This window comes from Ornithodoros turicata, chromosome 5 (genome assembly GCF_037126465.1).
Source record: "Ornithodoros turicata isolate Travis chromosome 5, ASM3712646v1, whole genome shotgun sequence".
Lineage (NCBI taxonomy): Eukaryota > Metazoa > Arthropoda > Arachnida > Ixodida > Argasidae > Ornithodoros > Ornithodoros turicata.
In genome coordinates this window covers 23,573,901-23,599,574 of record NC_088205.1, presented here as the reverse complement: position 1 = coordinate 23,599,574, position 25,674 = coordinate 23,573,901, and the positions used below count along the sequence as shown (strand labels likewise).

General features: G+C 45.5%; 1 protein-coding gene across 1 annotated transcript; it reads left to right on the top strand.

The window, feature by feature from the left end:
- The first annotated feature begins 460 nt into the window (after positions 1-460).
- On the top strand, positions 461-25,674 carry LOC135395384 (uncharacterized). The gene is made up of 3 exons (XM_064626613.1): positions 461-625; positions 20,943-21,487; positions 24,942-25,674. The coding sequence occupies exons 1-3, from the start codon at positions 578-580 to the stop codon at positions 25,153-25,155; spliced, it is 807 nt and encodes a 268-aa protein (XP_064482683.1). The 5' UTR covers positions 461-577; the 3' UTR covers positions 25,156-25,674.

Here is a 25,674-nt window from a genome sequence, read left to right as displayed (position 1 = left end):
GCTAGGAGAAAATTTTGCACTTTCGGGCTCTTTTCTAGTGCCCCATGGAGTGAGGCATAAGACCATAACACATCTGAATAAATTTGCACACGCTTTCAAAGTCGTAAAGTCCGCTTTGAAACACTATCGATGATTGCGGCATCTCGTGAAGCTCAGACACACAGTGGGGACGCGGCTATGAGGGCCTGCCCTGTTGCTTTCCATTCGGGCCTTTCTGCAAGCAGAAGCCATAGAATACACGCAGGCTTACACGCCTCAACCGAAGGAATAATTGGGTCTCATATTCGGCCCGGCGACCTGTATCGCCAAAGGTAATTTAGCCCCATCAGAAATGCTTCACTTATGTCTGTGAGACTGTTGAAGATATCACCAAAGAAGATGATGAGTCACTGTCTGTTACGCTCACGTGACAGACATCGCGTTCATTCTAGTTCCTTTCAACACAATAAACACATCGTCATCCCTTTCAGCTGTCTTGTCTTCCACAAAATGGTGCCGTGACCAGGATTGCATCGAACGGATCGAACATTGACAGGGAAGATTGCAGCGAGAAACACTTGGAGCAAAGTCGACCGACATGGAAAAGCCCCAACTGTTAAAGAAGCGCAAAGTACTGCGAACACAGGTAACTGCATTGTTGAATGATATTGAGCGGCGAACGAGTAGTGAAGAACAAGGTATAATGGACTTAGAAGAAAGGATGGAACGTCTTCAGAAATATCTGTTGAGTCTCGGTGTACACTCTTTCTGCTTCTTCATCATCCGCTGCTCCGAAAATGATGTCATCAACGTAGATTGATTTCTTAAGTAGACTTACGATCTCTTGATGTTCGTTGGCGACTTGTGCAAGGTGATGACGCAAGGTTGCCGCAAGGAGAAATGTACTAGGGGCTGTGCCGAACGTTACCCTCGTCATTCTCCAAGTCTCTATTTTCGGGAGTGGTTGACCCTCCTGTGGCTCCTCCTCGTACCATAAGTAACGTAGCGCGTCCCTGTCTTCTTCCCGAATTGCTATCTGCAGAAAGGCTTTCTGCACATCCGCAATCAACGCGACCGAATACAGCCTAAAGTTAAGCAGAACTGTCATTATATGCGGGTTTAAGTTCGGGCCAGGGTCCAAGTTATCGTTCAGCGATGCTGTCCAGTCTTCATGGGACGAGGCGTCAAAAACTATTCTTATCTTCGTGGTCACTCTGTCTTCTCTTATTACTGCCTGATGTGGCATGTAGTATAGGTGTCCTTGACCTCTTATCTCATCCATATCATCTGTGACCTTCTCTGAAACTCCTGAGATGGGATATTCTCGTATAGCACCGTCGTATTTCTTCATCAGCTCAGGAGATTTCATTAATCTTCTAGTGACTTGTTGAAGTCGCCGTTCTGCTGTTTTCCTGTTGTCGTTCATTGAGACCATCGCCTTCCACGGCAGCGCGACAACATATCTGTCGTTCTTGAATTCGATAAACTTCTCGAACTCCTCAAGAATTGGATGTCGTTCACCACCCTCTGTCTCATTATCGCGAATGCCGATACTATCAAGGTCCCATATCCGATTCATCATATCGCTTACCTCCTGTTGCGGTGCTGAGCTTATATGCAACACTGTGACGTTGTTGCATTGAGTTGTCTTCACACTGTTCGTGGCTGAGTATGGACCTTGCAGAGTCCAGCCAAGTGTTGTTTCAATGGCGTGTACGCCTTGTTGTAGTTTACGAGTCTTTCCAGTTACAAACTCCCAGTAGTAATCTGCTCCGATGAGAATTCCGATCGATTGATTTTCAGCTGTTCTTGAGGAGTCTGCCGTTATAAGACCGTATTCTTGCATCTCCTCTTTTATATCATTTGCAGGTATTTCAATAACTTGTGTGCATATTGTTTCCACCACGAGTGCTAGGATCTTTTGGTATCCACTTGGGGACTGAGCACGCAAATGAACCTCAACTGTATCTAGTAACTGTGGCCGACTTGATCGAAGTCCAAACGATCCTATTGACACGCTCTCCGTGCAAACACGTTTACATCCTAGAGCTTCAGACAAACCTTTGGTAATAAAAGTGCGTTGACTCCCACCGTCAAATATGAGTCTTATCTGTAGTTCTCTTTTGATTCCTCGGGACCAAGCAGAGGCTGTCTGAAGGAGTACTTGCTTACGTGGACAGGATTCAACTACTGTCGTCTTAAGGCTGACTTGCCTTGATGTTTCTGGGGCGCTTTCTGTAGCTTTTGGTTTATATGTAGGGTCGCACATACTTGATACATGTCGCCCCGAACATGTCCTGCACTTGGGGTGACTTCTGCACTGCTTTGCCGAATGATTAGGCTTGGTGCATCGGAAACACAAGTGCTGTGCTGCCAGCATTTTCTTTTTCTCCTCGAGTGACTTGGGACCTGTACAGTCCGGCGTTGCGTGCCCCGTGACGTTACAGAATGTACACTTATCTCGCTTCCATTGTTTCGCTGTGCTTTGCAGTGTTGTGACATGCGTATCTGTCGGTTGCCTTGTTCTGTAGTGAAACGTCGATTTTACAGGGTCAGGCACGCTACTACTTTCGAATGTACGTGTGTTAATAAGTTCTCCGCGATATTTCACTTCATCGCCTAGGAAAGCTAACAATATCTTTCAAAGCTTGTCTGTGGAAAGGAACACTTGCAGTTGTCGATGATTCTGAGGTGCTTTGCCTCGTTTTTTCACCAAGCGTTCTATTGAATTGCAACGCCATATCAGTTGGGAGCGCTCTGAGAAGTACTGGATAGAGCATCGCGCAATATGAATCCATTGTTGTACCTAAACATTCCAATCCTCTAATATGTGCCTGTACAGAATCATGTAGTTTTCTTAGTTGATATATTTGCCGGCTCGATCTCACACGTTCGAGGTCTGCTAGGCTTTTCAGGTGCTCCTGAATAAGAAGGTTGTCGTTTCCAAAACGATCCGAAGAATCTTGACTGCTGTCTCATACGTGCCTGATGTAAGCTGAAGACCTTTTACTGCACTAGCTGCTTCTCCTTGCAACGCAGCCATGAGATAATTCATCTTATCGCTGAGAGATAGGTTTGGGTTATCATGGATAGTTGACTGAAACTGACTCCAAAACGTTTGCCATTGGTGTCTTTTGCCATCGAATTCCAGCAAGGCTAGTTTTGGAAGCCGGACTGTTCCATGCGCCCGTTCCATAGAAAGTCTTCCCAAGCTCGGATGGAAGGGTTAGGGCCTGCCTGCTGAGAACGGCAAACCAAGCGATACTTAGAAGGGCGGTCCAACACCTGTATAAACTAGAGTCCACGGAAGATCAACAGCCATCCGACCAAGCATCGTCGAGGGTGGCAAGCTGTTGAAGATATCACCAAAGAAGATGATGAGTCACTGTCTGTTACGCTCACGTGACAGACATCGCGTTCATTCTAGTTCCTTTCAACACAAACACATCGTCATCCCTCTCAGCTATCTTGTCTTCCACAGAGACATAGAAGCCTATTATATATATAAAAAAGTTTTTTATTTTATATACGAAATAATTTTGCGTGAAGAAAGTAGCAGTAGCGAAGAAAAAGACCACCGCTACCGTGATCTGCGGCAAAATACTTTCGCGGCTACTAATTTGAGATGTAGCACGATCGAGATACAAAAATTAAAAAAAAAACTGAAGAAGACGAAGCGAATACGGTAGCAGAGCTAACTGTTAAATAATGGTACCGTGATGTTACACGTAAGGTTTGTATGCGCGGTGTGGCGGCATGTTGCACGTGCCGCAGGGTAGGACTGCGAATAATTTGGACCACCTGGGGTTCTTTCGACGTGCGCCGGAAATCTCCGACACACAGTGCTGGAAGCAATGTTTACCTCCTCCACATTACTACCACCCTCGGCCGGGATCGAACCCGCGATCTTGAGCTCAGCAAGCCAGCACGTTACCGATAACTGTTAGCGGTTAGCGCTTCTGCGTACAGGTCCCGACAAAAGTTTACGGAACATGCGAGCGGTGTGTTTTTTCCTCGGTGCGACACCCTACCGGCGAGCGGAAATGGGCTTGTTCACTCGTTCAGAGAGGTGAGCTAGTGCGCTGGTAGCGATACACAGCGGTAGTTTCGGTATGGCTTGAATGTGCTCGAAAGGTGGTTTGAATTGGTGTCGCTGCCGGCGCACTCCTCCCCCCCCCCCTCTGAACGAGTGAACAAGCCCGCTTCCGCTTGCCGCTAGGGTGTCGCACAAAGGAGAAGATACACCGCTCGCGTGTTCCGTAAACTTTTGTCGGGACCTGTGCAACAATAGAGAGTTTTTGTGCATCGCACGCTATCGCCTTTGCGTACATAAGGGATACCTTTGGCAGTTCCGCGCACGCGCAAAATATAAAGAGAGCTTCGCGCATTGCGCAGAACCATCACGCTATTCCTTACGCAATAGCGTGCCATGCTCTAAAACTCACTATTGCCTCACCTTCACTTCATAAATTATATCAGCTTGTCTGAGCTTTTCTTGGGGGGCGGGGGATGCATGTTTCTGACGATCGCGACAGTCGTAACACACATCAACGTCGCGGAAGAGACAGGCACAGGTTTATCTATGCAACCTCTTGTCGCACATAACATTGTAGTTAACGTAACATCTGAGAACGCAGAAGAGCCACCAACAACAAGGGACGATAGTACGAAACCATGCAATTTACAAGAATAGCCTGCAAAGAATGTACAGTCTTTCATACCTGATGCAGTCTTATGCGCCTCCATCCTGATAATAATCTATTTTTGAGCCCCGATGATGTAGGGCGTCGATAAGATATATTTAGCTCGAACAACGTACATTTAATAAAAGGTCTACAACTGGTTCTCGCTTTCGTACAAGTGCGTTGAGAATTACCGGTAACGGAAGATGCAGGGCATGTTGGTTTTCACTAAACATGATGCACAAAGGCAAAATACTCACGGACGTCCGTGTCTCTTCTACGTTTGTTCATCATGTAATGTCAATGCCATCTATGACTTTTCAATTGGAATTCAATTGGAATTGGAAAGTGTGTTGCTCTAGGCTCCACCACATTAAATGCAAATTCAATTTTTTCGAGTGAACCAACACTCCGTGTCTCCGCTGCACATCCGAAGTTTTGCCCGCACCGCGACAAGACAAGACGAGGACAAATAGACACTCAAGAATATTTCTTTCCCTGGTGGGGCCGGGAGTGAAGTATACGACGAGCAATTAGAAACCTAGTCAGCTAGTCCTACGATAGGGAACTTAAAATGTGATACAGGTAGCGGTAACCCAGGAAGGCAAAGACTGTCCTCAGAGAGTCCCCAAGCAGCAAAATGCACTGAAAGTCGAGTGCAATAGGGGTGGACGGGTATGTGAAAGGCCTTGAACAGATTCATGAAACTAGAGAACATTGATAAGACACATACCGTCCACCTCTAATGCACTCGACTTCCAGTACATTGTGCTGCTTGGGTATAGAACCAGAGAACGTTGTGCAAAGTCGCCTCATCCAGAACCTTATCAGTTGCCATCGTCATCATCATCTTCGCTCAGATTGAGCTGGTGTTGGTTACCTACGTGAGGTTCACTTCGACAAGCGAACACGAAATCACCGCACAACCACTGCCAACACAATACACATGAGCGACGTATGCGACCTGAACGTACTCATAGCCATGGCTCGAAACCGTTATTTTGGGGGGTTCGGGTCAAGTTCCGGTTCAAGGTTATCGGTTCGGGTTTGGGTTCAGCGCAACCAAAATAACGGTTTTAAATCGATATTAATCGGTTCGAACAAGTTTACGTGTGCTGTGCTAATCAGTGTACCACATGTGAGAATTAATATCAGGTTCCGGCGATGGTTTGCTCCTTCTTTCTTCCTCTTAATCCCTCGCCTCTAATCTTCGTAGATACAAAGAACCGTGCAGTTTACAGCAGATAATCTTTCACTGCACCGAAAAATGCTGGGAAATGGCGTGGTGGTGAATGCCGCCTAATCAGGCAGGCAGACCTCTCGGGTTCCTCCCAACGACACTCCTCCTCCTCCTCCTCGGTGGTGGTGAAAGACTCGCCGTTGTCGGCCTCCCATATGTGGGCAACGTCACGACTGACGTCCTGGGGAATGTGCGTCCTGGGCCAACTTCTTAGGCAATTGCGCCGACATATGTCTGAAAGCGTATGAAGAATACCCGGGAAAAACCCCAGACAGCACAGCCGGCACCGGGATTCGAACCCGCGTACCTCCCAGTCTCGATTGGGAAACGGCGTACAGCTAGCATACCGTTGGACCCCGTTGCAAAAGGCTATCGCCAATTTCTAAAGAGAAAAAGAAGAGAGAAGAAAGCGGCCACGTGGTAGACAGGCTATCCCTGAGTCCCATGCGCAAGCCGATACGCTGCTCCCTGTTAAAAAGAGGGCGCCGCTTCTGTGTTTACTTCCTCCATTCTCTGGGTCCGGACCACATGCCAACCTCTTTCCCGTAGTCGCTAGAGGTCTGTGTTCTCTGTTCTGTATTTGTTGTCTGTGGTCGCGGATGTCACACTGTGAACTATTAAAATTTACGTCGCCTTCACACTGCGACGTTGAATGAATGCAAGCAGCCGAGGCAACACTGCAAAGTGTAGCACATTTTCTTTTTCTTCATTTTTTTTTTTAGACCTCGAGTCACAAAAATGTACAGGGATGTTGTGAACCTTTTGTAGGTGAGGCTGTAGTAGGTGCATGGACTCACCACGTCTTGGTTTATCAAGTTGTCCGCTCTATGAATTCGGCAAGATTCCGAGCGATGCAGGGAGCTGGTGCGCGGCAGTCGAGTGGGAAGGTATAGGCGTTTTTACCGTCTGCCGAACCGGTTACCGCATCATATTTTTTCGGTTCAGTTCCGGTTCGTTCAAGGGGAGAGAAAACATGTTTACGGTTCGGTTCGGGTTCGGTTTGGCAAAAATAACGTTTTTTTTTTTTGCGGTTTTCGGTTACGGTTCAGTTACGGTTTCGACCTCTGCCCATAGCCTGGCGGCTGCACGTTTTCGCCTTTCATGTCGCAGCGTTGCTAACAAAGAGAACTTTTCGCTCGTCTGTGGTAATTTGTAATTTCAGAACTCATCGGATGACGCAATAGACTTCTCCAATATCTAAACGTAGAACTTATGCCTTTCGGGTCGTTCATGTATAGCTGATGCACATAGGAAATTTCAGGTAATGTTTTTGCGTTACAGTTTCGTGCTGATCTAAGTTCATAAAATTTTTGTATGTATTTAATAAAATTTAATCTTCATGACATATAATAATAGTTAATATAACAAAGAATGCAATATATATTATTAATAACATTAAATACATTAAAAACATAAATTAAATTTAGTCAGGTCGCCAGGTTAGTCAATTCTATACGCCCAAAACTTCGCGGACTTCTCCAACAGACAGCCCTGAAAGTATTTACATAAGAATCAAATATCCAATTTTTATGGGGAAACACTCCAAATTATGTGCTGTCCAAATGGTGCGTGTATCTTCTAGACAACCTTTTTTTAACAATAAAAAATGCAATAATGTACGAGATCTCTACATATTTCCCCACCCATATATATTTGTATAGTTTTCTCTTTCTTCTTTTTTCCCAACCCTCCTTTTCCTTCAATTGTTTTACACATAATGAGCCCTAAATAACGCGTCCCGGAGTATCCAGTCCCGAGTAGTTTGGGATATTAATAATATGATATGGACTAATGCAGGAAGCAAGGGATTTACACCGTCGATAAGTTGACAAGTACATTTAAGAAAAATATGAATAAATTGGGTTCGGCCCCCGACCAATTCAGTTATACCGTTATTCGACGTCTCCCGGTTGCCGACATGTCCGTAAACGGCCTAGTGGCAGGAACGTGCTCCAGTGCTCGGAAGCGTACCAACGGCAACAGGTCTTTCTGGCTCCGGATCATCGGCGCTAATTACCATACCACATGACCCCCGAGGAGACCTTCTCCATACTTATACTAACATTGGACTCCAACACCTAATTTACGGGTGATGATCCTTGCGACCCCTTTACCTGCTTCATAATAATGACGACACTGCATGACAACATCTCCGTTGAACAATTCCGCGAACGACGTCCGTCGCTTCATCGTACTAATACATAATCTTCGAATTACCAAGAAAGCCTTTAGAACGATTAACGTAAAAGTAGAATGCAATTCGAATGCGGCAACATTTCCTTGAGTCTTGTGTCTTCATCCCTCAAACCCGAAGTGAGGCTCTGCGCGCGCTTACGGATGACCGAGTGAGTATATGTTGCCGTCGCCCTCAACTCAGTGAGATGAGAACACAACAACAATCGGCTCGCAAATCAAAAACAAGACAAAGCGATCGGCTCCCAAATCAAAAGTTTACAGATTATATATGTACTTTTTTACTTTTTGTTTTGTGCAAAACGTTTCAGGAACATCCCGGCGCAATCGTTCACACAACGTTTCAGAAACAACGACAACGTAATGTTTTCTACGTCGACCGCGCAACGTATTTTGTGGAACGCTGCAGGCGCGTTAAGTTTTCGTTTGGAACGTTTCAACGACATTGGGTACATTCGGGCAACGTTGCCGCAAGCTTGACATTGCTCCTCAAATGTTTTGCCTTGCAAAACTCAAAGAAATGTCTTCTACTTTAGCATTTGTGTGGTCTGCCAACATTATCGGCTAGTGTTAATTTCCTTCAGTAACCTTGCCCTTCGCACACTGCAAGTCAGTGCTGCGAGTTCCCGCATGCCGATTACTCACCTCTATCACCACTTTGACGCCACCTTAGAGTTAATGTCACAGACACTCCCATAGCATAAAATGTTATGTTGCATTCACTAATTTAGTTTATGTTCAGTTATTAGACAACCGGGATTTTAAATTCCCTCTGCAAAACATGATCTTGATATCTTTCGATATACATATAGAAATATAGTATGAATAGCAGAGACGAGGTTAACGAGACCAACACAAATATTTATTGCTAGTATAAATGCTTTTCCATTACCTTGATTATTTTGGAGACAGCATAAAATGGATTATGCGGGGCTTTTTTCTTTTAATTCTTTACAGAATTTTTATAAGAGAAGCTATCAGCATGGGTGTCGTTTTGTTTATCGTTTTGTAGGATGCCGCATTCTAGGCATGTGTCGTCGAGTTCCCCGTTCCTATTAGTTTCTCGGAGATGCAATTCACGCATGTGAACATATAGTTCGGTGACCCGGAGAAGTGAGGGAGGGGTTTTTCAATTTTTATCTTTTCATCTTTTCATTTTTCTTTTCTGTGGCGTTCATTTCGGGGATCTTTGTGGAGTAGCAGAATTCGTCAGGTGGCGAATTCAATATCTTCCCTTTTATAAGTATATACATATCTACAGTGAACCCTCGTTAATATGACCCCCGATAATCTGACATACCCGCTTTACGACCATACACCTGGGGAACAATGCAGTGAAAGCTCTGCAAATCCCTCTCGTTAATATGACAATTCCGCATTATGACCAAAATTTTCGGGAACGACCATGGTCATAATAACGAGTGTTCACTGTATATATATATATTCAAAACTCAAACTCGTTTTTGAAGTTGATTTATACGGCCAGGCGGACGTCCTGTCGAAGAGAGTATGTAACTACGAGATGACTAATTGCTCAAAAATTCATTAATTAGCTCTTTAATTATAGGAAATTTCGGAAAAAAAGCGAAACTATGGGAGACAATTCTCGCTGAAAGCCATTCTATATTTTGCAAATTCGGAAGTGAGCGCGTGCCGTGAAATAGCCATCGCTGAACTTTGTTATGCCGAAACCAAAACAGTGCGCTTCAGAAGCGCATCACCTTCGCCGACGAAAGCTAATCTGGACCGAAAAGCGGGGGTGGTGGTAATACACCTGCTTGTCGTAGTCACCCACACTCAGACTGAGGGAATCGTGCGTCCTGAGCATGAAAGCGGTAATAATAATGGTACCGCGACGTTACACGTAAGGTTTGTATGCGCAGTGTGGAGACATGTTGCACGTGCCGCACGGTCGGGCTGCGGATAATTTTGGACCACATGGGGTTCCTTTGACGTGCGCCGGAAATATCCGACACACGGTGCTAGAAGCAATGTTTACCTCCCCCACATTGCTACCGCCCTTGGCCGGGATCGAACCCGCGATCGCATGAAAGCGGTTAATCTGGCCACCAGATCAGCACCTACTCCCATCATCTCCATCGCTCCAAAGCACGTGGACCTCTGCCGTGAAACGAGCACTGTGCTCACGGCGCTCACGGACGCCGCGCTTTCGGTTTCAGCACATTTGCATATAAAAAATTCGGCTGTAAATATTTCGACGCCCGTGCCCGTTTCAGGATTTTAAAAAAAATGGAACGGCTTTCAATTAACGAGGATTGTCTCAAATTCTGCTATTTCGGTTTTGCTCGAAATCCCTTAATTAAATAGTTAATTTATTTTAGCTAATTAGTCATCTGGTGGCATAACACATACTCTCTTCGAGAAGATGTGCACATGGCCTTATGACTCAACTGCAAAGAAAGGCATCTGTGCTGCGCTAATAGCTTATTATAAAAATATGTAAAGGATAAAAACGTTTTGTATATCTTGTTTGGTTTGTGTTAACTAAAAGTAATCGCGCCTTTTCGTAATCGAAACTATCTTCCATGAATATTCTTCTTCTGCCGTTCAAGCACCGTTAGATCTTCTTAGGATCGGTAGTTAGGCCCTTATAACTCAAAAGGGTAACGTCATGTCTTTTCTTATACAGGGTGTCCCACCGAAAAAGGGCCAGGGGCTAATGAAAAAACAGAGTGGTCTACACAAATGGAACCAACTGTACGTGCTTGGCTGTTGTGTGGTCTATCCAAAAATATATTTTTCATCGCCCCTCGTCAATTAATTAGCGGTAATTAATTTTCCAACGTTTTAATTATCGGTTTTAGCTCTCAGATATCAATGAGGAAGTTGTAGTACATGTCGAAAAAGACGCAACTGAAGTGGTTCGAGATTGCTATGGCTTGTGGTTTAGTTTTTTCCCGAGTTTAAAAATTGGTTTCTGAAGCCGCGCGCACCACAGAGCGCTTCCCGTAATTCGGCGCCCGCGTGCGACGATTGCAGTGCACTCTGATAGGTGTGCCTTGAAACAGGCGAAATATCTTCCTCTTGTGTGAAGTGGCCCAAGGATGGTCTCCAAGTGCTAATATCAAAGTCAATGTACGCCGGAGGGCGCTGGAATCGTCGCGCGCGGGTGCCGGATTGCCGGACTTTTAAGCTGGGGAAAGAACGAAACCACAAGCCATAGCGACCTCGAACCACTTCAGTTGTGTCTCTTTCGACATCTACTACAACCTCCTCATTGACATCTGAGAGCTAAAACCGATGATTAAAAAGTTGGAACATTAATTACCGCTAATTAATTGACAAGGGGCGACGAAAAAATTTTTTTTGGATAGAACACACAACTGCCAAGCACGTACAGTTGGTTGCATTTGTGTAAAGCACTCCGTTTTTTTTAGCCCCTGGCCCTCTTTCGGTGGGACACTCTGTATATATCTGGCGGCATACTGACGCATTTAGAACCGGATCTCTAGTATGCAACACAAATACTGCCCAATGTACACTTTAACTTGCAGTACCTTATAATAACATGAGACACGGATGAAACGTTCTACACGGTGTGCAGTGTACTGAGCTTTCGGCCGTACATCCCTCAGGTGGCAGAAATGAATCCACAGACCGACCACTGCAGCATCCCTCATGATGAGTAACGTATCAAGAAAAATATTAATCTCGGGAAGGGTGTGCTACTGGAACCTTACATAGGGGAGAGGATTTCACCCTCGTCTTCCCTGTCCCAAATGTAATACCAAAGGTGCGATTTCGAGAGGGGGTAAACCCTCGCTCCTCCGACCATTTACAAACGAACGTCTCGTGAGGGGTGTTCTACGGGAACTGTACATAGGGGAGAGGATATCACCCTCGTCTTCCCTCTCCCAAATGCAATACCATAGGTGCGATTTCGTGAGGGGGTAAGCCCTCCCTCCTCCGAACATTTTACAAACGAACGTCTCGGGAGGAGTGTTCTACGGGAACAATACAGAGGGGAGAGGATATCACCAACGTCTTCCCTCTCCCAAATGCAATACCATAGGTGCGATTTCGTGAGGGGGTAAGCCCTCGCTCCTCCGAACATTTTACAAACGAACGTCTCGTGAGGGGTGTTCTACGGGAACTGTACATAGGGGAGAGGATATCACCCTCGTCTTCCCTCTCCCAAATGCAATACCGTAGGTGCGATTTCGTGAGGGGATAAGCCCTCGCTCCTCCGAACATTTTACAAACGAACGTCTCGGGAGGAGTGTTCTACGGGAACTGTACATAGGGGAGAGGATATCAGCCTCGTCTTCCCTCTCCCAAATGCAATACCATAGGTGCGATTTCGTGAGGGGATAAGCCCTCGCTCCTCCGAACATTTTACAAACGAACGTCTCGGGAGGAGTGTTCTACGGGAACTGTACATAGGGGAGAGGATATCAGCCTCGTCTTCCCTCTCCCAAATGCAATACCATAGGTGCGATTTCGTGAGGGGATAAGCCCTCGCTCCTCCGAACATTTTACAAACGAACGTCTCGGGAGGAGTGTTCTACGGGAACTGTACATAGGGGAGAGGATATCAGCCTCGTCTTCCCTCTCCCAAATGCAATACCATAGGTGCGATTTCGTGAGGGGATAAGCCCTCGCTCCTCCGAACAGTTTACAAACGAACGTCTCTGAGGAGTGTTCTACGGGAACTGTACATAGGGGAGAGGATATCAGCCTCGTCTTCCCTCTCCCAAATGCAATACCATAGGTGCGATTTCGTGAGGGGGTAAACCCTCACCCCTCTGAAAATTTTAAAAACACGTTGAGATATTATTGAAGCCTACTTCAAGGCAAAAGGCTGAGCCATAAAATACATGGAGAGACGTTTTCCTCGCTGAAATGTAATAACTGGTACGCTACAAGTACACCCGTAAGTACAGAAAATGATGCGTTATCGAGATGTCATAACTGGATCAGCTTCCTCCTGGAATCCAGATAAAGACGCTATTTTTACGTCTCGGATCGCAGCCAGGAGGCGAAGGCACATCTATAAGAAGGCGGCGATGAGGAAAACGCACCACCTTTTCCCCCACCGTATTATCCAATTCTTCTGCCCATTTCCATATCGTAATTAAAACGTGCCGTTACCCGATATATTTGTCTGCATAGACTACTGGTGATAGCACCCCCACCCCCCTCTCCTAGCGCAGACGTTCTTGGCAACAAACTGCTGCAAAAAAAGAAAAAGTAGAGGCAACGACTTACGACAGTTTCCTCCTGTTCATATTCAGTCTGAAGACAGAAGAATAGCGAAAACTATAAAAGGAATATCACGTTATTGACGGCGTTGGCTAAACAAGTGCAGTAAGCGCTTTCCAGTGCTTGTTTTGCTCCACATATACATTTCCCCCTTTTCTTTTTTTCTTCTTTCTTTTTCCGGTTGCCACGCGCTGGCATGATACGAGCTTCTTACATTCGTCATCTTCCGTGAGGGAAGTTGCATGCGGGGTACCGTGTTACGGGGTACCAGGGTGCAATCGCGTTCTTCATGATCATGTTGTCTCGCGACGTAGAGGTGCAGTGGAGGCGCAATCTTAAAAAGATCATCTATTCGATAGTCTGAAGGCTACTTGCGTTGCAATTCTCGACCGAATTGCACTCATCGTTTTCTATAGAACATTTCTAAAAATTTAAAATTTCGGGAAACACTGTGTCGAAGTACTCACTAACTGCGCTTTGTACGTCAAACATGGCGGCTGAACTACTTTGCATGCGCATAACACTGGACCTCAACCAAGAAAAAAAAAAAAGAAAGAAAGGTCGGCTATGTCGGCTACGTACAAATACATACAACTACGTACAAGGAGTAGCAAATCAGTGGTGGTGGTAATGGAACTAGTTGCCGTAATCGGTAACATAGATCGCTGCTGCTCAGTGTTGTACGTAACGCCGTTACAGAAATCGATACTTTTTTCGGTATCGGAGTGCGGATTGCGATACTTTTTCAAATCGGTGTCGGAAATGTGCTTCCGTTACAAATTTAAGATAACGCGATCTCCGTATCGTTACCGACATCGATTGTCCCACCTTTTCTTCACCGACCATATTTCTTACTCTTATTCATTGTCACTGATCCGCCTTTAGCGCTCAACAAGAAGCTTGTCGACACGTCTACGCGTTCCGTAACGGGAATTATACCAAACACATGTTCACTTTTTTTCTTCGAATCTGGAGTAAATCACCACGCTGGGCTCAGCAAATGAGTTGACGCCAACGAACAGAGGTCGAGTCTTTGACAGTGCGCTCTGGATTCTACTGCTAAGCTGCCGTGTCGCACTGAGACACGCTCACATATACTGTGGCATTGTAACTTCGGGTACGTTTCCTTGGTCATTGGACTCCACGGTATGTGTGGGCTTGACACTAACGTAATTGTCATCTTGGCCTCTGTCAGCTGCCGGAGAGACCACGGCCTGCTGGGATGGCAGAAGAAGACTTTAAGAACCAGCTATTGATAAAAGTCAAGCAAAGTGTCCGAGCTACATAATAAATATGCTGTCTTTTTACTGGAAAACTGCCTTCTCACAATTTGCTATTATACAAATGGGGTGTTCACGTAAGCGAGATTTCTATGTTGCACCATCTTCGTATTTCCAACAAAAGCATCGGGCAAAGTATCGCGTTACTTTCTCTTAAGTAACGGCAGCGGTACTCCGTTACTTTACAAAAGAGGTATCGATATCTCCGTTACGTTTTCTGTCACACGAATAGCTTGTTGGGCTTGGTTTACGAGTAACAAGTTGTTAAACTACGCCGTCAGCATAAACTGTCTGCCTGCTGCTAAACGGTACCTTTCATGTTACGTTTCGATTGCATCAAAAAAAAAGAAAAAAGACGGGTGGATTGGGTTAAAGTAATTCCACTGCGTCAGATTATTTCGCTGATCCATTCAGTTATACGACCTTCTTAGCAAAAGGTAAAAAAGAAAAGCAGAAAGGAACCTTTTCGTTTTCTTTTCTTTTCTCTTTCTTTTTTTTTGGGGGGGGGGGATTCTTTGCACACATCACCGTGGCGCATCCTCAACCTAGATCTCAATTAGGCCCTTTGTGTTTACTAGGAATCCTCAGCGAATGCTTTAGAAGTTCACCAGCAGACAAAAAAAGGTCAATAAAACGAGATCGCAGTCGAAAGAGTCAAACATGTAATTGGTATAGCCTTCTCACAGTGAACGATTGCACGTGTTCCGCAGGTTTCAACCCGCACATCTAGATCGAACACTTTTCTCCCTCCTCCCAAAAGTACACGCCTCAGCCCACAAATGAATACATGGGCAGCGCTTGTTTCTTTTTGGTTTTTTTTTCACGTCCAAACAGAAAGAAAGAAAAAGAAAGAAAGAGAAGAAAATAAGCCAGCCTCCCACCTCACGGGGTAACCCACACATCGCACCACACCTTACGGGCATCATCCATATGTTAATCGTGCGAACGCGTCTCACAAGAGAACCCTATGCCCCCGTACTTCATCAACAACAGGCATCGTCTTCAAATTGGGCCATGAAGTCTTATTAACAGGTCGTCGAAAGGTCGGCTCTCCTTGAGACGCCCCCTCAACGTCGATTGTGCGCGATCGCGACGTAACCGAAGAGAAACTCCACGGGGAGAAAGATGAGTATGGGCGTTAAAAATAGCTGCAAACTATATATTGTGTGCACACAAGTTGATTTTTGCCTGGGTGAAAGCGTCGGGGATGAATGGCCTGATGAGGAGTGTTATCAAGGTTGGATCACGATGGCCACTCTCATGAGCACGAGGATTTGGGAAAAGTGAATCAATGGAAATCTCTTTTTCATTTTGAGAAGCGAAGATGCGGAGGACGTCGGCTGTCAGTGGATGTGATGGTCGAAGACGGAGAGTAATTATATTACAGTGATGAAGTTACTCGTGTTCGGTGTGGACTGTCACTGCTCGGGTATTTTTAAAAGTTGGCTTCATTCAACAGTTCGTCCATGTTGCATATGCAAGTTATATGCAAGTACGTTATATTAATTTCATTCAGTCTTCTTTAATTAGCGGTGGTTTAAGGTTTAAGGTGGTTTAGTTACCGAAGGTCGCTGTAGCTCCAGCGAACGTCCTGAACCTAAGTCACCGGGATATCTTTATGGGGCCGGCCACCGTGTAGGTATGTTCGTGGTTTTCTAGAGCCACGTGGCACTGTCTCGAGCCACCTCTACGTGGTCGCCCGACTGCGTTTGCTGTATGCTAAAAATGTGTAGCCACCGCAGTAGCAGTGAAAATAATTTTATAAAACTTGTAAAAGCTTTCAATAAAAATTTCATAGCTTTTCAAAAAGAGTTTTGCCGAAAATTTGCCGGTACGGAGGCGAAAAGTTTGTAGTACTACATTTTGACGTGATGTGATAGAAAAAGGAAAAAAATGGGGATGGGGGACTACATTGCTTCAAATAAAACGGTAGTAGTTTTCAAACGCGCGTGGAATTTTCTTATTTGGTAGGTGACATCGAATTATTACTCCGTACACTCAACATCACTGACGACCAGAAATTTACGGAAATGGGTGTAGCCGAGCTCTTGACACTGAACAAAAGGCTTCCTTGTACCACTTTCTGTCCTCAACCGCCGCTTCAAAGCGTTGAAACCTTCCGCGTAGACAAATTGCGAGGTAGGAGCAGCAAAACGAAATCACGCCTCATAGTCATATCAATGGTTCTGCTAATACCTTACTTCTTTTCCACTTGCCACGAGCAAGTATATTGCGCGCTATGATATAAACGAGACCTCGAATATTTGCACTTTTCTGCCATTACGTTCTATTCCAAGTGGCAAAGTACCTTCAACTATTTTCTGTGTGAGGCAATCACACGATACAGTATCGTCACTCTTAAGCCGAGCAAACGAGTAACCAAGAATAGCGTTGTCGAAGGCTATATCGAAGTCGCTATAAATGATCAAAGAAGTCACCAGAGAGATAACAGAAATTGTACGTATAATGAAGGTCCCCATCTCTTTCACCGAGCGGCAGTTACCTAGGAGACCCCCGGTGTCGAATGCCCCGTCTCCACTCGTGCGTATACTCGTACAGAAGGATAAAACGCTTCGAGAGCGACATTTTCTACTTTCGCCGTTCTTATTTAGAGCGACAGCGTCAGCAGTACAGTGCTTATATTTTTGCCAGTCAGCTAGCTGGCACTACACAAAGAAAGACTATGCGCCGTCAGAGGGAGTGGTCATTCAATCTTTGAAAAGATGGGGGGTACGCGTTTTTGACCGGTATGTATGTGCGGAAATAGGGGTTCTGTAGTGCGGGGCATTAATATGCGCATCATGCATCAAAAACAGTAAGATATATCTTCACTTGTGGCACCACCTGGGGTGTGCAACAACAACAAATACTGACGATGATGAATGGGAAAATTCGTCGCCTGGGGTGTGCAAAGAACGTGTTTTGTACACGGAATTCAATCGCCAACACTGTGTAGGTTCCTCCCCCCTTTTTTCTCCAGAATGAATAATCAAGAATCACCGAGGCATCCGAGAGTCTCGGCTGCCTGGAAATGCTGATGAAACATGCAATGTCTCGGCCCGAGACCACCACCACCATTATTCGCGAGGGAAGAAAAATATGAGATATTAAAGTCCGGTAATACTAATGGTAACAATAAAGTAGATCGAACTTAATACTTATTCAATAACAACTCGAATAAAACGTTGAGGAAAGCATTCAAAGGCAAATGAGCTGGTGTATCGACGTGTACGGTATCGTTTCCTCGAGCATGAGGAGGTGTCATGCTCAAGAAAATGATACCATCCACGAAACACAGGCACGAAAACGGCACACAGGTGCGAGTGGCGCAACTGTACACCAATGAAAACCCCGCAGAAGTGTTTGTGTTGCTCCGAGTACAGTAGACCGCTCGAAATCTTGCTTTGTATTCGCACAGCGGCACAACGCACCAGATAAGTTTCGGAAATAAAATATGATTATCAACACTATTACAAGCACGTATGAAACACTGGCGAAGAATTGATAAAGCACATTCAAACCACATTCATTTTGCATCAATGCTTTCGCTATAATTATTCCTTCACATCTCTTCAACCGAAAAGAAAGAACACAGAAATGTCCGGGCACTAAAAGATCCGTGCTCCAAGAGGTCTGTGCTCCAAAATGTCCGTGTTGCGAAATTTTCATGTACCGAAATGTCCGCACCGATACCTGGCACAAGTTGCGCGCTTTCCTAGGGTGCAACGTGGTCTCTTTTTTTTTTTTTTTCTGTTGTAGTTTGTGTGTGTTTTGTGTGTGCCACTACTAGCCACCCATATATACGTATTTTAAGTTTATAATCGCAGGTTTTCATAAATATTATAAGTACGCATAATTATAAATGTCCATCAAATATGTCAAGCAATCGCACAAGAACGGGAGTAGCACCGTGTATGATCAAAAGCATACAACGTCGCGACTTTCTGCACTGAAATCTAAGAATAGCCAAATCGGAGGATCAGTGACCTTCGTTCGCATTGAGGATCAAGGCCACTCACGAGGATATTGGAGCAGAGGGAAAAGTGACAACAGACAGGCAAGGAATGCAATTCCGCTTTCAACTTTCTGTAGGAGTTGTTGGTCTCCCACAACGCGCTTACATGACCATTCGCTCACGCCTGCTTCGAGCATGTCTCTTAAAGAACACCGCGTTCGTTTTCTCTTGTCCTGAATGTGTGTTTCCCTTCTTTATTGAACAAGCGCTTCATCGGGAACGTATAACTATTTGCATGTAATACTATCCTCCGCATCCGGAAATGGCCACGGATATGGTATAATTGGCAAGGTGGCTTGCACCGCGAAAGTATGAATCTGTGGTGGAAGTGCGAATGATATATGAATGTAGTGTATTGGCATACAAACTGGATGATGTCGGTGAGATTTCACGGATTGGACCTACACATGTTTGTTTACCATGCACCGCATTGCGTTGGAAGCAGTGACGTCAGACGACGTTTGTCTTAAATGTATCGTACCAGGCACATAAAAAAAAAAAGAAAAGACTCAATGCCTTCTTACCCAGAACGAGCCTTGGTAAATAAGGACGGTTTATGGTTTATAGGAGCTGTCAAGGCAAGATAATAACCCAACACAAACAACCCACCTATCGCCTTGGTATTGCAAAAGATTAAGCTTGCTGTCCCATTCGCATATTTTTATAGGTGGTGAATGTAAGTTACAACAACAACCTCAAGAGCCCACGAAGCGGCAACTTTAAAGCTCATGCAGGTTATGAGCATTCGTCCTTACCATTAAAACGGTACACGTAGTTTTTGTTACCAATCACGTGCACCTGTATTACATTTTACCTTTGGCCAATGCACTATCGAATTTTCCTCTTATCGTGGTTTTTAAGAAAAGATTATGTCGAATCGACACCCGGCGGTCAATCATCAACAATTTCGAATGGATGGCGAACGGCTAAAAATGCTAAAAAAATTGGTACCGTAAATTCGACACCGTAAATTTTGCGTCAGCTTGAATGTACACGATTGTCAAGGAAGAGACGTTGTGGCATGCATCATTCGACGTCCTCGTAGCATGCGAAAATTATTATTCTTCCGTCAAGCTCCGTGACCTCTAGCTGGACTTAACTTTCCTCAGCGCATTATGAACGACAAAATCCGTACACGGAGCCTAAACCCTCCAGAAGGACACTAAGAACAACGGGACAGGGTAACCCTGCAATGAACCGTCGTGCATGAGAGCTGCGCGCCACGCCGGGGAAATGGTCTGCGTGAAACTTCTTTCCTCCTCTTCCTAAGAAAGTGGCTGGTCCCTTACGTCCGCCACCAGCCCGTGCATCGCTAGCGGTTCCGCCAGCAGGTCTACCCCACCAAGAATTGGGTCATTCTCTACTGCACCTTCTCCTCCTCCTGTAGCCAACCACCGCGTCCAGGAATTGGGCCTTTAACCTACCTATCTGTCTGCCCAATGTTCCTGCTGCTGCTGCTATTGCCAAAAATATTTTCGCCAGCGAAATTTCTCCCCCCCCCCTCCTCTGCTTCCTTCTGACTTATCTTCCCCCACGACCAAAACACACCTTCACTGCGCATGCGCTTATAGAAATGGACATTGCATTTTTTCTTCAGTGAGAAGGGGAAAGGGCCTGTTAACGAACTCCTTCCCTTTCTCTTTAGTCCCCCTCGCTGCCAGTATCCACCGTAGAGCAGTGATCGCAATGTAGGTCAGCCGGGAGGCAAGTAGTCGAGGGGGAGTACTTAAGGGCCAGTTGGTCCTGGAACTGTCATAACACTTTGGTTGCTCGGCTCTTGCAAACGCAGAGCTCCTTCGTTCGCGAGCTTTAGTAATTTAAAACACGGTGAGTGAAATGGAACTACTCGTGTGATCTCTCGGTGCCGATCCTGGATATACCCGTTGCCAAGTGCTCAGCGAAAGTGATGACCGCCTGCATCCAACTTTCATTTTTTTTATTTCTGTATTTTTCCCACTGGAATATGTCCGCCTTTATTTTTTTATTTTTTTTCGGGATTGTGATAACGTCAGCGGCCAGCGGTGCATTTCCTTCGTCTCCCTCAAGAGGATAATGTAGAGAAAGCGATGAGTATATAGGAAAGAAAATCGCTCCTGAGCTCATCGTTTCGCTCATTACCCGATTGGGGAAGTATTCCCGCTGTTAAACTGAGTGAATAGTGTCCGTGACAGAATGCGCGTTGCCGTTGATGCTTCTTAACTACGCTTTAACATAGCACAAGTGTTCAGCAAACGTGAGGACTGTAAGCAGATCGCTCGCCGTGATAGGGGTCATTTAATTAGCTCTAGTGCAATACTTGTCCACTAATGACCTGGTGTTTTTCTTCGCAGGCTTCAAGCATGAGGGCAAGCACGCTCTATGCTGCCCTATTGTTGGGTGTCGTCAGCACCGCTCTCGCCGGGTATCATCACCAGCCGTGGAAACCCGATGAGATTGTCAAGCTAGTCCACAAGATTGTTCCCGTCCCGCACCCAGTCCCAGTACCCAAACCATTCCCAGTACCCAAGGTGATTGCAGTTCCCCATGTGGTACATGTGCCACACGCCGTCCCCGTCCCAGTTAAGGTGCCAGTCTACAAGAAGATTCCCAAGTTCGTTCCCGTACACAAGATCATCCCTATCCCAAAACCGGTCCCAGTCCCACACTACGTTAGCGTTGGAGTGCCGGTCCCAGTCATCAAGCACCAGCCAGTACCAGTTTACAAGTCGGTACCCGTACCCAAGGTCGTCCCAGTACCTGTCCCAGTGAAGGTACCAAAATACGTCCCAGTCCCAGTGCACAAGGTCATCCACGTGCCCAAGCCCGTGGCTGTTCCAGTCAAGGTGCCAGTCTTCAAAGAAATCATCGTCAAGAAGCCAGTTGAAGTGCCTGTACCGTAAGTTTTCCTTCATCTTTTACATCGTTGCGCAGCGATATCTCAAAGGAAAAGTTATTGTCACGGCATTGCAAAGTCATAGTGATATATTCATCGTGTGGAGCTGATGTTATCCAACCATGATGTCGACGGGGTCTCGCATATATTATACGCATGACATGGCGCATACGATGAGTGAGAGGTATTTGGTCATGCAACCGGACAGTTCTCTCTTACACAACCGGGTTACTGCTTCGCGGACGCAACGATGTAAGATCCGATGCAACACTGCATAAGCAGGTTCAAAGAACGATGCTTTTATCGAATCCCATCGCATCCATAACCGGCTGGCATATTTACAATAGGAAAAACAGATTGAGGCGATGATATTGCTAGCAACCGAAGGCCGTGGCTTATTACTGCGGTCATTTACTTATCTACGCCCTCATGCGTTGTATCTAGCTCCCATGTCAGCCACCAATTGCGAATGTCGCATCGGATAATGGCCGGATTTGCCTCGGATCAAATTCACTTGATCAATTACACTTCCCTGTATTCCTATGTCATCCGAAAATTCATATGCCGTCAAACTCACCGATGAAAAGTTACCGAATTCGGACTTCTTTTTTAACGCACAGTTGCAATGAACAATCCCTTTGAAGCAATTTCACGCAACAATGCAGTTAATCCACCCGAGGGTATCAGGACACCCGAAAAAAAAAAAAAAAAAAAAAGGTTTATAGACAGTGCAAATACGTTACGCGGAATACTAGTACTTTTCTAAGAGAGAGAGGGAGAGACGACACCACAATATGGTTACTTTTGCATTGGGATTCAACTGGGACATATGGCAGCGATTTCGAGTCCACCAAACTCATTTTACATCGTGTAGGACGGTAGTTGCACAATAGGCATAATCAACCTCCGCATTGTTTCCTCCAACGACGCATACTCTGTGCTTAGCGAAGCACAACACAGCCATCCGTAACTTATAGTTCCGAATACATCCTTCTTCCTCCTATGACTCGGTTACAATCCTGGAGTGTATCCACCCAGTTTCTTTGCACCATATCCGTTTATACTCCACTTCTCTCGTGCAGCAAGTTCTGGTACATTAGGAACACGCCAAGCATCAGTCAATGCTTTTCCCGTTACGCATACCTAACTCTTGTCCAAAACCGCGATCAATTTTGCATATTCCAATGAGTTGTCATTATTTATCTCACTTGTTTTTATGTTTAACTCATATTGATGAATGTGAGTACTTCAGAAGCTTTCCAGTACCGAGAACAGCAATGTTCTACAGAGAAAATTCTTTTCGCGTTAGTGTCACGTTTAAATAATTTTGTATGACATTGCATGTACTGACATTTATCTAGAAGCGCGACAACTCGTGGAAGCCATAGCGTTATTTGAAATACGTTGAAGATGTTGTTCTAGGAAAACTTACTCAACACTTCAAACCAATCGAATGGATCTTCGCTATAGCAATATGAACTAATTTGCATCGCTTTCAAGAGAAATCTTTGGAAGTGAAGAATGCAGACTCATTTTTCGTACCTAAAGAGAGCTGTGCGTTGTACAAATTTTCGCTAGCATCGTTATTGCAGGGAGACGTTCAATTCCGCCGAAACAACCGCATACACATATTCCATCGCATTCAAAGAATAGCCCACCGCGTATTCCGTGACCCTCACTTGCTCAGCTGAAGCAGCCGTCCTTCGTGTCGATATCACGTCCTAAGACAAGGGCTCTGCCGAATGTCAAGGCACTTCTGCAGTCAGTCAACGCACGTACAATATTACGTGTGACCTCGATGTCGAGAAATCCTTCGGCTGTCTATACGCACGCTGCGAGGTCTTTCTCCTATATAGCAAAGGGTTATTCAACCGCCGGCGCCCTTGAAAAGGATGAAAAAACGGCTCCCCGAGCTTTATCGTCCCTCCAAGGTACATAACAGATGCTCTCGCTGAGAAGAGTGAATTTCCCGTTGCTGTTCCGTGAGAGTAGCACACTTACCTGGTAACCCCGAAAAAAGAATATTTTTTGTACACAAGCTCCGCGCTGCAAGCGTAATGTTGCGCCTTGCCATACAATTGATTTCACGCTGCTCATACCATGGCTGTAAGCATCACCTCGAGATGTTGTTGTTATCACTATAATCGTTATATGTTGCTTGTAGTGGATCGGAATCGTGAAGCAGAGACTGCTGCGAATTGGTTCTTTTCTGATGCACTACGCTGGCCTTCGCATGGGCGTTCTGTAAAGGAACCGTTTCCATGTGTTTTCGAAGCCGCGTTAACGTTCGTAAAGTTGGCTTGCTTTGTAAGAGTGGAAAAACAAAAACACTTTAACGATCACCTGAAACAGAAGGCTATTAAGACTCGAGCGTAGGAACATATTTTGGGTTTTATTCCTGCCGGTACCGCAGTCACCAGCTCGCATGCGTTCGAGCCGTTTCTTTTCCCTCGTCTTTTACGTAATAGTAGTAGTAGTTTTAGTAGTGATAATAATTCGCCGCGAGACAACTATGATCATGAGCGACGCCACAGTGGCGTTTTTTTACGCAAAACTATATTCCAAGCATTTAGTTGTCGCCAAGACAGGCGTTCTTCTAACCTTATTGCCACTTACATCACACGCGACCTCTTACGGGAATCCACTTTACTATTGTCATAATGAGCGCGTATTGTGTGCGACAAAGATCCGGAAAGGTCTTATTTGAAAACAAACGAGCATCTACGAAAGTAATCTTTTTTACATTATTTCACGACTCCCTCGCGGAAAGGTATGCCACACAATAGGACTCCCAATACCAGCGTTGATTCATTTTCAACGCAGCCGAGGTGGCGGTGATTGGGGCTCGTCCCAGTAAATTAAAGCAGGCCACCTGGGTCCCTGATCATTGCGAGTAACCTATCAGGGGAACTAGAGCGAGCAATATGACTATGGTGTACGCATACACTACCAGCAGTCTTGCGTTTCTCCAAACAGTTGGAACTTTGGGAACTGTATTAAGAATGCGCTATGCAGGCGGTGCAGCTAGAACATGGCACACAAAAAAGAACGAAGTAGTGAAGCAAGTCAAATCACCTGTTAACAAATCGTGGAGATGCTAGGCAATAACGGAAGGCAATGACTCAGTGGGGTGGATGAATAAGTGTACTGTAGAACTTTCCTTTGATATTATTGACCGAACGCATCTATAGGTATGAAAACGCCAATGCTGTCGACACAAGCCAAAGACATTTAGCAGTAGAATGCAGAAAGCGCGCAATATGATAGTTCCCCGTAGAGGTGCCTTGCGTGGGCTGTGCCGTCACCAAACACTTTGCCAATGACAGGACGCCACGGAGTCCTGATGTCACTGTTGTTAGAATAATTAAAGAGCGTACTATCAGTTGTGACGGTTATAACCACTGTCATAGTCATAATCATAGTCCCTCCACAACAAAACATGTGTTTCTTTCTGCAGAGTCTACATCAAGAAGCACGTCGTCCACAGCTACGGCGGACACGGTGGCGGACACGGTGGAGGTTTCGGTGGTGGAGGCTTCGGTGGTGGAGGCTTCGGTGGTGGCGGACACGGTGGAGGCTTCGGTGGTGGTGGATTCGGTGGCGGTTTCGGCGGTGGCCACGGCGGAGGCTATGGCGGCGGAGGCGGCGGCGGCCACGGCGGTTGGTGGTGAAGTGGTCACCTCGTCCATGTGCCACACAAAGAGAAGACACCGTTCGCGAACCTAGGCACTCCTACTCTATCAGATTGGTAAGAGGTGAAGGAGGTCGGCCGATCCATCCTCGCCTTGTGGGTCCGGCCACATCGGCCCGACCCCATTGTGGACACAGACCTCGCCTGCAGAACAACTCCTCCAATCGCCGCTTTTGTATTATAAGTATTCCAATTGTTCCTGTTCTCGATTTGTCTCCGCCCATCGCTGTCCATATCGCATACTGCACACTATTTGACCTAGGTTTCTGTAAAAAGTATCTGTCCTCTTTATTTTGTCTGGCTACTTCCTAGTACCTATCCTTGTAATTATATTATTATATTTGCCTATCTCTCACTTCTGTTTACGGTGCAAATCTGGAATAGGGGAAGAAAAACAAAAAGCACTGCCAAAAAAATAGGAACTTGAAAAAAATGAAAACGACGCTTCACTCATTCCTGTGTAACTTGTGTATATATGTAATTCATTTTTTATGGCTGT

What these genes read in the sequence shown, in the direction of transcription:
- LOC135395384 (XM_064626613.1), top strand. Translation starts at nt 578, where the DNA reads ATGGAAAAGCCCCAACTGTTAAAGAAGCGCAAAGTACTGCGAACACAG. An exon ending in GCAAAGTACTGCGAACACAG is followed by an intron (nt 626 to 20,942) that starts GTAACTGCATTG and finishes TTTTCTTCGCAG; the next exon opens with GCTTCAAGCATGAGGGCAAG. An exon ending in CCAGTTGAAGTGCCTGTACC is followed by an intron (nt 21,488 to 24,941) that starts GTAAGTTTTCCT and finishes TTCTTTCTGCAG; the next exon opens with AGTCTACATCAAGAAGCACG.